This window comes from Mustelus asterias, chromosome 22 (assembly GCF_964213995.1).
Source record: "Mustelus asterias chromosome 22, sMusAst1.hap1.1, whole genome shotgun sequence".
NCBI classification, from domain to species: Eukaryota; Metazoa; Chordata; class Chondrichthyes; order Carcharhiniformes; family Triakidae; genus Mustelus; species Mustelus asterias.
Genome location: NC_135822.1, coordinates 21,408,973 through 21,422,309, shown reverse-complemented (window position 1 = coordinate 21,422,309; position 13,337 = coordinate 21,408,973). Strand labels below are relative to the sequence as shown.

Genomic DNA, 13,337 nt, shown 5'->3' with positions numbered 1-13,337 from the left:
CCTAATGAACATTTTGGGTGTTCCAAGCAATTGTGAGCCTATTATGGAGCTATCAATACCTCAACGTGTTGTTCACAGTCACCACCCAATGGCTGCACAGAATCATAGAATCTCTACAATGCAGAAGGAGGCCATTCGGCCAATTGTGTCTGCACCAACAACAATCCCACCCAGGTCCTATCCCCGTTACCCCATATATTTACCCTGCTAATCTCCCGGATTCTAAGGGGAATTTAGCATGGCCAATCAATCTAACCCGCACATCTTTGGAGTGTGGGAGGAAACCGGAGCATCCGGAGGAAACCCATGCAAACAGGGGGAGAACGTGCAAACTCCACACAGAGAGTTACCCGAAGCCGGAACTGAACCTGGGTCCCTGGCGCTAACCACTGTGCAACCCAAGAAGGAGCAGAGAAATTCATACTGGTCCAATAGGAGATATTCATCTCAGGTTGTGGTTGGATTATTGAATGTTGTTAGGAGCAAAGACAAAATTATGCTTAATGTAGCTATCATACACCTGACCAAGAATTGCTGATCTGAGTGCAAAGGGAGCTTCTAATTTATAACTAGCCTGTACAAACTCTGACTTGAAAGAAGCAAACACTGTATGGTTCTTTCCCACCCCACCAACCAGCTAAATTTGACCACGACGCGCAGCATTTCGGCCAGCAACTAATATAATACTTTTGATAGTATTCAAAATTTATACCTGGTAAATGCAGCATAGATGCCAATCAGCTGAAGAGTTGCAGGAAGCAGATTCTTTGTAATCTCGGATGTTTTGTGAGAATCCGTTTCTGCAGCCACCTTGGAGAAATATTCATCCAGAGACACTTGGACCTTTGAAATGACCGCATCGAGCGTGTAGATGGCCTGCAGGTTTGGGAGGCGGCTGAGTGGGAGGATAGCGCTCGCATCAATTCCACAGTAGGAAGAAATCTAAATTTGAAGGAAAAACCTGATTAATCTAATGCATGGGAGTAGTAATATTCAGCAACATGTATGCAATGAATGGTGGCAATGTTTTTGTCAACCAGCAACCTCAAGAAAGAATGAGCCAAACTGAAAAGTAAAACATGTTTCATAAATTAATGACTAATGGGAGTCAAATGGACACATACACCCTGGATCTAGATAAGCTGTTGACTACACTGTTCATCATTTTTCCTGTGCCTTGGAGGCACGCAAGGCAATAATCAATTACATTCAATTCTATTTTGGGCTTTTACGTACAACTTGCTTCAGCCACATCTGCTACTAATGTGTTTGGGCAAGTTGCAAAAGGTTTACCACCAGCTCTTTTCCTCATGGATTCTATTTCAATGTTTGCTTAGAAATCCCTGTGTCAGGCACTCAGAATGGGACCATGTAGGTCCATCTTCTCTTCCAGACTGTTCAGTAGCAGCATCTGTACAGTCTGTAGTACACATGATCACCTGGTTATCACCACCGGGTTAAACTATCTGATGTAGTTTTCTACACTGCAAGCTGGCATGCTTTATTCGGCAATGCTGGTTTTTCACAGGACCATCACTGTGGTGTTGAAAGTCTCTTGCCAGTTTCTTTATGACTGAATACCCCCACATCTCCCCTTTCAGCAGATATTTCTCTGCCTTGAACTTGTTTATTGGTGTAGTTTCTTTCTCAGAGAGCCTCGCTCACCATGAGGGCTGAGCAAGCCCACCCTGCACTCAGTGCCACGATTACACGGAGAATGCAATGTCAATTTTTGCACCCGTGTCAATGATTCTTATCTTCACTTGGCCCAAAAGTATTTTTGGATGATATCATGCCAATGAAGGCAGCACTTGATGTGATAGCCTGAAAAAATTACCACCATATTGGTACTTCCCTCAAAAGTACCAAGATGAAGTTCTCCTCCCACAAAGAAAAACACCCGCCAATCAGAGAACATGCTGGCGTTGTCTTCTTACCTGTCTGGCAACATACTCCTCTGCAAGCTCCACATCATACTTCACAGAGCTGCACTTGGTGACAGCCAGATCCACCAGCGAGCCAGCGTGGTCTGGCTTCATACCCTGTCGTACCAGGTGATCCTTTACCAAAACAAAATCAAACACTGGTCAAATCAAGGTACTAAACAGCTCAGTGAACTGGGATGTGGCATATTGAAAATAACCATGCCTTACCCACTTAATATTTCCTTTACGGTTACATTACTAAATAATTATCCAGCTGCTCTTAATTAAGTTCATAGCTTAATGAAAGCATTTAAAGTTATGATAATCAATCCTACTGACTGTACTTGTAAATGATCTGTACCACACAGCCCAGAGAGATTCAAAGCTTCTTGTCTGTTCTGCTGGGTTAATAGCTAAAGCAATAGTCAATGGACAAGAGTGGCCTCTGCACCCCTGGTTTCTGCCCATAACCTCTACTGAGGAACCCCTTTCGGAAAGTGCATAGCCACCCAGCAAAGACTGGATTTGGCATCCACGTGATGCAGCCACCAGTCTGCCAGCCCAACCACCCCTCACACGTGAAACAATTTGGTCAAGGAAACTGGGAGCCTGGCATGAGGCAGTGCCATAAGGACAGAAGGGGAGAAAATCCAAAATAAAAAAGAAAATACCTAAAGGGCATTTTTTAATAGTCTGTGTCTGGGCCTTCAGACTCTTGTCTAATACATTCTCAAACACTCAACTCTTTCTCCTTTGGCAACTCCCGACCAACTTTGACCACGTGTACATCCCCTTTCCCTACAACTAAAGCTTCACTAAGAGAGATTATTTTTAATCTCCTACGGTCAGCAACCTCCTCACCGTGTTTCCACAAAATATGCATCTTTGGTACCTTGATCCAGGTTACATAGGAGCTGATACAAAGCCGCGATGACCATCGAAGTGTGTGCAGGATGTCGCATTCGCTTAGCTCTGTTGTACTCATTGCCACTTGGTTGACATAGGCTTTCGATGGAGGCATGATACCCAGGATCCTCCACAAGATCAAGAAGTAGTACTGAATGGAGCATGCCTCCTAGAAAGAAAAGTCATTGAGAGATCAGCAAGGAACCCTGAAGTAATGATTCACACAACAGCTACAAGCAAACACTGTCAAAGACAATCCAAAACATACTCAGGCTGGACAAAAAGACACACATTGGACAGGATTTTACACCTTCGCTCGTCCCGAAACCGTAAACTCCCCCCCTGGGGTCAATGGACCTTTCCATGGTCCACCCCTCGCCTGCTCCAATTCCCGTGGCGAGCAGGGTGGTAAAATTCCAGCCATTGGGTAGAATTTCAATTTGTACAACCTACAGTAAATCAACAAATATTTTGCAGCAGATGCATATCACATAAGATTCCCTACTTTTAAGGTTTAATTAGGTTTTAGGAGTATACTCCGAAAATGATTCTTTCCCGCATCAATAATACATTAAAAATGCTGCATGGTTATAATTTTGAAAAGTAATTCAAATGTAGGTGATGCTGTTAAAGCAACATTATGGTGACATAGTTAACAAATGCTAAAAAATTAACTCTACTAACTTAGGATCCATGCCAGCTTTTAAAAATGTGTGCAAAAACTTCAGAAAATTTGCAAAATCTATAACATGTTAGACCAAAACAAATCAGTGAAAGTATTTATCAAAGAATGAGATGAAAGGTCTCCACAGCCAGCTTGGACTGAATGGGGTGCTTGGAATGTCAGCGCTCCAAACTTCTTTTTCCCCCTCACTCTCCATGTCAGAACCAGTAACACAACTTAATAACAACTCAATGAAGTGAACAAGTGCCGGAAACACAACAGCTTTTTAAAAAATTGGATATATGCATGTAAGAAAGAAGTACGGGTAGAAGGAAAGAGCGGGAAGTAAGTGGATAGCTTTCTTAGTTAGCCAGCAGAGACACAATAACCCCATAGCCTCCTTCAGTGCTCCAAGGTTTTACGATTCTAACAGAAGTCTGTGCATTTACCAGGGGTGTTGCATTCTTGTGCTCTTCCCTCTTGAGTGTATCAAACTGTGAGCCAGCTGCTAACAGCAAGATCAGTGATGCATACAAGTCATCATACTTCAAAGCACCAGTGCAAAGAACATCACAGATCTATGGAACAAGAGGGGAGAAAAAAAAGTGAAAAATCAAGTCTCTAAGTGCAGTGTCAAACAATTGGAAAGACAGACTCTGAATAAATATCGAAACCCGTGAAATGCACATTTGTGGCCAAATTTCATACTCCACACAATCTGTCACTGCAGCACATAGTAACATTATAGTTACACAAACAGTTGTAGTAATATTACCATCCTTATATATACAAATTTACAACTTAGAACAGAATTTCACTGCCCGCCACAAACTCCAATTATGTAGCTCTCACCATCTCATCCAATCTGCTCCTGTCATCAGTGGATGTCTCATGTGAAAGAATGCTGTAGAATTTGGGAAACGGTGTAGAATCTGTGGCAAAGAAGCAACTCAGTATCAGCAATAAAAACTCAGCATAGGTGAGAAATTATTCTACGTGCTCTTGCAGTCATATTGCAGACAGTACGAACATGAGAACACAGAAACAAGGGATCCAAGCCCAGTCAGCTCGCTGAAAACCTTGTCCAATATCCAGCTACCCAACCCTCTTGCTCCAATGTCCGGCCCTCTTACTAACTCTGTCCAACAACCAGCCCAATCATCCTAAATAACCAGTGCTTTTGCACCAATATAGTTATTCTGATCACGAGAACCCTTCACTGCTAACATTCACTCATTTTGACCCTCATTCTGTAACAAACTGTTCCCAATGCCTAGCCCTTCACATCTATACTAAACTGCCCTCTTGGTCAGCCTTTTCATTCCAACTATCCCAGACAATCATCATTAATATTCAGCTCCCTGTCATGAAGTCTCCTAGCTCAGATACATCCAACGGGTCTTTAACATGTCCATCCTGTTCCAGAGCTAAACCGATCACTTATTATTTTTCCTTATCAGATTAAGTGCCCCTTTAATTTGTATTTGTTGATTTGATTTATGGATTTCTCTGAATTTTACCCGATTCCTCCTTGCTTTTCACAATGTCAGGGTTAGACTCATTGTACTTTCAATTTCTGACATTTTCTCATTCAATTAATTTCCTCAACCAGAGTACAATCATTCCACGGATCCCTCTTTTCTACAAATATCATTATCGACATTACTCATTATCTGATGTTCCCAATGTCTCACTTTTTCACGCAGTGTGACCATTCTACAATTCTATCCTTTCAGCATGCATATCTTAGTTTGCAGTCCTGGCCAATAGTATTAGTCTAGCTCTGCCATACATTTCCCACTCAATGTTCCTTCCAAGTTGCTTAACGATGCAACATTCCAGAATGTAACGTGTGGTGTGATAAAGAGATCTTACGCAAGGAATAATTACAGGAAACAATGGTCCCACCATATTTCGCCTAGCTTTGCCATACCTGTCCCACTGTGTTTAGCCCAGTTTTCTTCAACCTCTTTAAATCCATGATAAAGTGGCACTTGAACACGTCGGCCAGATTCCTGGGTGCCACCCGTGTTGGAACCAGCACCACATACTGGTGGGGTTAGCAGATTATACTGAATCTACAGCAAAGATTAAACATTCATAATGTCAGCCAAAGACATACGTCCCATATACACCATGATAGTATTGTATTTATGTCATTAAATTCATGTTTTAAACAGCATCTGAAGGAGAGAGAATGACAACAATCTCATGTGCAAACCGAGCAAATGTCTGGTTGAGTTCAGAGCCCCACAACGGAATGACAGGTTCATCTAGGAGGTGACGAGACCGAGGGGAAATAAAACATAGCTATAATGGCGTGTATGACATGAGGCAGAAACATAAACTTAACACCTAGAAAGCAGAGACATCAACAACACAGAAATTTGCAGCATCAATGAAAAAGCAGCAACTAAACAAAACACAGAAACAAACAAACAAAAATACAGAAAACTAGGCTTTAAGAATGAGGGGCAAAAACAAACAAATGCGAGGTTTGGCTTGAGAAAATGAAAATCTGAACAAGACTGAGGATTGAGTCAAAAAATTCATTTCATTTTTTTTGCTGAAATTGCTTAAGTATTTTCACTGACAGTTTAGTGATTATATTCAACGACCATTGCAAGGAAAGGCAAGTGACAAATTGGCAAGGACAGGGTCAGGCTCAGTTACAATACCCCCATAACTGGCTAACTTCTTGACATTCACTGTCTGAAGTAAAAGAGCATTTCGTTGGGCAAAGTGCTGGACCGCAACCACGTGTGGCACCACGCAAAGAAGTCAATGCCACATGAAGAAAAAAATACTTTTAGTGTCATCTTAAAGTAAGGTTAACCAAGAAGTTATTGCCGACCTTTAAATCAATCTGTATTATTGTAACACGTCAAGTGTCACAGCAGGTGAACTGAAACCATCTTTTCCTGGACCTGATGGTTGTCCAAAAGTTAGAAGATTCTCTTTTAGTCCACCTGCAGCTTTTCGCTCTGGAGTTGATCCATGTGAGGTTTATTTACTGTTTCAATGTGTTTATTTAGTATTTCAATTCTTATTCATTTATGGGACATGGGTGTCGCTGGCAGACCAGCATTTATTGTCCATCTCTAGTTGCCCTTGGAGGACAGTTCAGAGTCAACCGCATTGCTGTGGCTCTGGAGTCAAGTGTAGGCCAGACTGGGTAAGGATGGCAGATTTCCTTCCCTAAAGAGCATTAATGAACCAGATGGGTTTTTCCAGCAATCGACAATGGTTTAATAGTCATCAGTAGATTCTTAATTCTAGATTTTGAAAATTGAATTCAAGTTCCACCATCTGCCGTGGCTGGATTCAAACCCGGGTCCCCAGAACATTAGCTGAGTTCTGGATTAATAGTCTAGGATAATGCCACTGGGCCATTGCCTCCCCTATGATTCGTGAAGGGCAAGTCGCGCCTCACAAATTTGAAAGAATTTTTTGAGGAGGTAACTAAGTGTGTTGATGAAGGTAGGGCAGTTGATGTCATATACATGGATTTTAGTAAGGCGTTTGATAAGGTCCCCCATGGTCGGCTTATGATGAAAGTGAGGAGGTGTGGGATAGAGGGAAAGTTGGCCGATTGGATAGGTAACTGGCTGTCTGATCGAAGACAGAGGGTGGTGGTCGATGGAAAATTTTCGGATTGGAGGCAGGTTGCTAGCGGAGTGCGCAGGGATCAGTGCTTGGTCCTCTGCTCTTTGTGATTTTTATTAATGACTTAGAGGAGGGGGCTGAAGGGTGGATCAGTAAATTTGCTGATGACACCAAGATTGGTGGAGTAGTGGATGAGGAGGAGGGCTGATGTAGGCTGCAAAGAGACATAGATAGGATGCAAAGCTGGGCTGAAAAATGGCAAATGGAGTTTAACCCTGATAAATGCGAGGTGATTCATTTTGGTAGGACTAATTTAAATGTGGATTACAGGGTCAAAGGTAGGGTTCTGAAGACTGTGGAGGAACAGAGAGATCTTGGGGTCCATATCCACAGATCTCTGAAGGTTGCCACTCAAGTGGACAGAGCTGTGAAGAAGGCCTATAGTGTGTTAGCTTTTATTAACAGGGGGTTGGAGTTTAAGAGCCATGGGGTTATGCTGCAACTGTACAGGACCTTGGTGAGATCACATTTGGAATATTGTGTGCAGTTCTGGTCACCTCACTATAAGAAGGATGTGGAAGCGCTGGAAAGAGTGCAGAGGAGATTTACCAGGATGCTGCCTGGTTTGGAGGGTAGGTCTTATGAGGAAAGGTTGAGGGAGCTAGGGCTGTTCTCTCTGGAGCGGAGGAGGCTGAGGGGAGACTTAATAGAGGTTTATAAAATGATGAAGGGGATAGATAGAGTGAACGTTCAAAGACTATTTCCTCGGGTGGATGGAGCTATTACAAGGGGGCATAACTATAGGGTTCGTGGTGGGAGATATAGGAAGGATATCAGAGGTAGGTTCTTTCCACAGAGAGTGGTTGGGGTGTGGAATGGACTGCCTGCAGTGACAGTGGAGTCAGACACTTTAGGAACATTTAAACGGTTATTGGATAGGCACATGGAGCACACCAGGATGATAGGGAGTGGGATAGCTTGATCTTGGTTTCAGATAAAGCTCGGCACAACATCGTGGGCCGAAGGGCCTGTTCTGTGCTGTACTGTTCTATGTTCTATGTGTGAAATGCATAATCAGAACATACAAAACACAAGAATTGCTGTGTATAAAGTTTGTCCTGCTGAGTAAATGTGGCTTTGGGGAAGAAAGAGAGAAAGCAACCCAAGGCTTAATTTGTCCTCCCAAGCACTGACTGGAATGCAGCAGGTGCCAAAAAGTCTTCATGAGAGTCAAGTTATCAAGTCACTCAGGAGGCTCTGCCCGAGTCTCTTTTCATTCTGTTCTACAACTGCATTTATTAAACTCCTGCTACAATCAGAATATGAAATAAAACAACTGCCCCAAGATTGCTAAAGTAGTATTAAAAAATAACATGCTATGTTTAGATTTTCAAAATACAGTGCAAACACTCAATAAAGATGTCTAGCTCCATGTCATCTTACTCTTAATGTAATTGAATCCGCAATGCCAGCACGACTAAACAGTGAGCAAAGCACAAGACAGGTTTGGGCGACGTGACCATCAAATGTATTGAGTCAATGCCCTAGACACTGTACCCGTCTTTCATAAATGATGTAAACTTCCTGTAGTTTCATAAACTGCATCACTCATTTAACCTAAACGTTTTGTTCAACAGAATGCAATATGCTCAACATAATGTTGCTAATGGGTTCATTTATAACTTACATATTTAGTTAACAGCAGAATTGGTCCTTACCTGTTCAAATAGGTAGATCGGCACTTTTGAATATTGCTGAAGGATGTATTCAAAAACCAGCAACAATCGGGCTAGTGTCAGTGGCACACACCGAACCTGAGCTTCTGCCTTAGATGCCACTTCAACAATCACCTGTATGCACATTGTGACAACAGCACGGCGACCACTCTCTGAGAAATTATGGAAAATTAGCAGCAGAAGCTGAAGGTGCTCAACATTCAGATCCTCTGAGTCAGTTGGTACTACTCCATGGAATATGTTCTGCTTTAGTGTTCCAATAAACCTAGCAGGATAAAAGACAATCATATTATTTATTTTTCTGTGCTGACTAAAGGTACTCATACAGACAATAAAACTATTGGTAAACAAGTGGTAAACAAGGGATCAGCTACAGATTCCAGAACAGTACAGCCAAAGCAATGGGGCCGATAACTACCTCCATCTGTGACTCTGTATGTAGGTGGATTTTCACTTTCAGTGTCCAATGTCAAAGACAACCATCACCTTCTCTCTCTCACTTCAACAAAATGAACTCTCACATAACGAAAAAATATTAATCCTGTACTCCATTCAGAAGAACAGCAAAATACAAAATACATGACAGGACTCTTCAAGTTTGCTCAATCTTGCTTAATTAAGAGTTTTGTTTAGTATTAAGAATACCTTACCTTTCCCAGATTTTCATACACTCTGGTACATCTGGTTCACCCTGTGCACTGGCTTTGTGCTGCCAAATTAACAGCAGGCGTGCGAGCACAGAAAGACTCTGTGAGTGGATGTATAATGGCCATGGACCCTCAGAGAATGGCGCGATTCCCAGCTGCTGCAGCAGAGTATTCTGAGTAAAATACCATATAGTTATCACCATGATGTTAAATACAATTACCACAATAGACTTATGCATAACACCAGCCTGTTAATCAGCGCAATATTATATATGGAATTCAGTTCAACTGCTGTGCAAAGCTGCTAATGTACTGTGAAATAATGAGAAAAAGATTACTACATAAATAGGCCAATATGCCATATTATAAGATGAAGAATCAAACTACAACAACCGTGTGTTTTTTCAGTTTGCAGAAGAATATGGATTGCAATGCCAACAAGTTAAAAATAGTGAACTGCTCAAAAATAATTAGAAAAAGAATCTAGAGTGTGGTTAAAAACAAGATCAGGAAGGAAACTGAGTCAACTAATTGGGTATAATGTTAGGTAGCACAGACTGGAGACTCAAGAAGAAACGATCACCAAAGATGCTGTTTTATTTCTGTTTAGAATTAGTAACTAGTTCTTTATTTTGCAATGCTGTGAATATAGCAACAAAAAACAATTTGCTGTCATAAACCTGTGTCTGAAAGTTTGACACTCTTATCGTTACTGTCAACTGTATTAAAAAAACTTTCAATCACACAAACCTTCTGAAAAATTGACAATAGTATCTGGGACTGAGACAGACATTTATTTAGTAACAGACATGCATCCAATTCATCCTGAACAGCTGTCGATGGCAGCACTAAAGATAGAAAACAATGACTCCTTTGCAAAATATCCCAATGTTTATTTTAAACCTTTCATATTACATAGGATATAGAGCATAAAGAGACCATATGGCTCAAACAGTCCATAGCAACATTTATGCCCGACTCAAGCCTCCTCCTGACTTTCTACAACTATGAACACAAACCTCTTTTCCCTTCGCCCTTGTAAGCCTATCTTCCTTCCCTTAAATGCTATGCACTTCAAGCACTGTGGTTAAAAATTACACATTCTCACCACTTTTTGGGTAAACCCATATAACATGCTGGATGCAAAGTATGCTGAGTTTCTGGTTTGACCCTGTACACTATTCAAAGGATGGTGGATGGCAATTTAAAGGGGGGGGTGGAGTGCTGCTGCATACATTGAACAATGGCAAAGGTACATCAGCAAACAAAACTGAAATGGCTTTTTACACAACGTTAGAAGTTGGAGTAAGAGAAACTTGTGTTGCAATCCAAACCATACAGAATAAAGAAACACAGAAAGCATGTGACCAGAAAGTCAATCATTCAGCCCTCTCTGCTGCTCCCCTTATATGCAGTACCACAAGGTTATCATTCTGGCCAGTAACCCTGGAAGTAAATTTTCATTTTTAATACACTAACTTATGTAATTCACAAGTGGCCACTTCACATACATCAATAAATTATTCCCACCCTCATGCATTATCGTTCATCTTTAATATCACATGGTGGAATCATTGGTAGGTCAGTGAAGTATACACACAAAAGCATATTGTTAACATTAATTAAGCACATGCACAGCCAGTAATGCACTGTGGACTCACCTGCAGGATAGGTGACGGAAGGTCAGAGGTGACCATAGAATGGTTAAAGTGATATATTGCTGCTGCAAACTCCTCATCCGACGACCCTATGCAAAAATAAAATCTTTGAATGTCGAGAAGAAAGGAGATCGAGGGGTACGACAATACAAAAACATACTTTACCCAAACATGCAAAAAAAACTCAATTTTCAAAATGGAAGCCACTCATCAAGGCTTTAAGAAAGCAGCCAGGGTTGCCTCAAACATAGAAAGTTTCTAATCAGAAACATAATACTCAAGTTAAAGAAGTTTCGAACAAGATGCTTTCCCAAATTCTATCTTGGATACCCATTATCGTAACCTTGTGTTGCAGCTTTCCTTATGGAACTTTAGACAAAGCTTTCTGCAAGTCTCTAAGTATACTATGATATAGGGTTTTCCAACATCTACCTGGGATATCAACTCAGAAGTAAGTCCTTTGTTAAGGCAGCTTCTGTCCATTTTGAAACCGTTGGCTGGCATGTAATAGTTTATTTTTAAGAAGTCGTGATTAATTTTGTTCCTAATAACTGATTCCACTACATTTCCCCAGCTCTGATGAAAGGTCAGTGACCTGAAATGTTAACTGTTTCTCATCCCACTGATACTGCCCGACTTGCGGAGCATTTCCAACATTTTTTTAGATTTCCAGCATCCAGTTATTTCATTTTTGTTTTGATTAAAATCATTCAGCACAGAAAGCCCATTGGGGCTGTGCGAGGTTTGAAACATTCAACCAACTGGTCCCGCACCAGTGTTCTTTCCCCATATCCCCTGAAAACCCGACAGGTTTTCCGCAGTATATTTTTCCTATTTATTGCTCAGGTTGTTTTGTTGGTCCTTTAGTATCACAGTACAATTGCCAAACTCTTACTCATTTCCTCTGTGAATCTTTCCTCACAGTATAACGGGCAAGTGCGTCTCCAGCACTGTTCCTTTTATGGTGGATAGACAGACACAAGGTCCAAAGTCCAAATTACTCACTTCATTCCACTGCATTGCCACATACAGAACCAGTGAGTGAACCAACAGCAACTCCTCTTCCACTTTAAAAATGAGACTTAGAGGTCACAATCAATGTTTAAAGTTTAAGCAGCCGTCTTTGTTCCAAATTCCAGCTAGAGCTCATTGGTTGCCATCACTAAAACAGTTTGCTGACCTTTTGTCCCATCTTTGTCCACATCTTTAATGATGCTGGCTAATGTCATCATGTGCTGTTCAGTCAGAGAAACGCTCAGGTAATTCCGGATAAAGTTGTTCCTCGAGTTGAGCATTGAAGATGTAATTAAGTTAAAAATACTCGAAGCCAGGCTCAGAAACTGAAAGACAATTTTTTAAAAATTAATGTAAATATGCAGATTTTACTAGAGATTGATCATCCTCATTCCCCAGCAACTTCTTCACCGATGTCAGTGCCATTTCCAATAGCCCTGAATGGATATCTAATCCATTCAGCTTTACATATAAACCGTAGAACAGCTATTCTTTGCTAACTTCTCAATTAAGTGCTACTTAAGTCTAAATCTTTATGGTAATAATGGCACGTTGCAAGCCTTACAGGCCAGAAGGTCTCTGAATCAATCCCTAGTCTATGAGGAAAACTCATCAGAGCAGCAACTCAGATGTCATAATTGACCTCAGCATCCTTAAAAAAGGAACTAACTAGGCAGGGTTGCCATTTCTGACACCTTTATGGGATCACTGCTGGAACATGCCCATGCATGAACCAGTGGTGAGGACTGGTGTCTGATGCAAGTATCCCGTTGACACCTATGCCAGGCAAGGTATCTGACAGTAAGTGGTGACCCTTGAACTGCACCTAAGCAGTTATCACCGTCATAATCAAAAAAGTGTAAATTAGAAAGCAACACCTAGAGTCATAGGCCGAAACCTTACCGCCTCGCCTGCTCCAAGGTTTCCAGAGTGGAAATCTCCGTTGGCCTCGGGCAGGGTTTTATAATCTCGCCGAGCGAGGCCATAAAATCCCGCCCATAGAGTCATACAGAGCAGAAAAGGCCCTTCGGCCCATCAAGTCTGCATCAACGGCGTCTACCACGAAAGGCACCCTAATCCCATTTTCCTGCACTTGTCCCATATCCTTGAATATTATATTTCAAGTGCTCATCCAAAAATTTTTTAAGTTGTAAGGTTTCCAGCCTCGACTACCTTCTCAG

General features: G+C 41.5%; 1 protein-coding gene across 9 annotated transcripts in view; it reads right to left on the bottom strand.

The window, feature by feature from the left end:
• ubr4 (ubiquitin protein ligase E3 component n-recognin 4) overlaps nucleotides 1-13,337 on the bottom strand; it is a 174,588-nt gene that overhangs the window by 128,064 nt on the left and 33,187 nt on the right. For all 9 annotated transcript variants that reach the window (XM_078238861.1, XM_078238862.1, XM_078238865.1 and 6 more), the window contains exons 16-25: nucleotides 12,323-12,482; nucleotides 11,146-11,231; nucleotides 9,488-9,657; nucleotides 8,820-9,102; nucleotides 5,429-5,573; nucleotides 4,348-4,427; nucleotides 3,945-4,073; nucleotides 2,818-3,000; nucleotides 1,938-2,060; nucleotides 713-942 (exon numbers count right to left, since the gene is read on the bottom strand). In XM_078238861.1, coding sequence (XP_078094987.1) covers nucleotides 713-942; nucleotides 1,938-2,060; nucleotides 2,818-3,000; nucleotides 3,945-4,073; nucleotides 4,348-4,427; nucleotides 5,429-5,573; nucleotides 8,820-9,102; nucleotides 9,488-9,657; nucleotides 11,146-11,231; nucleotides 12,323-12,482 — 1,589 coding nt within the window. The remainder of the gene's footprint in view (nucleotides 1-712; nucleotides 943-1,937; nucleotides 2,061-2,817; nucleotides 3,001-3,944; nucleotides 4,074-4,347; nucleotides 4,428-5,428; nucleotides 5,574-8,819; nucleotides 9,103-9,487; nucleotides 9,658-11,145; nucleotides 11,232-12,322; nucleotides 12,483-13,337) is intronic.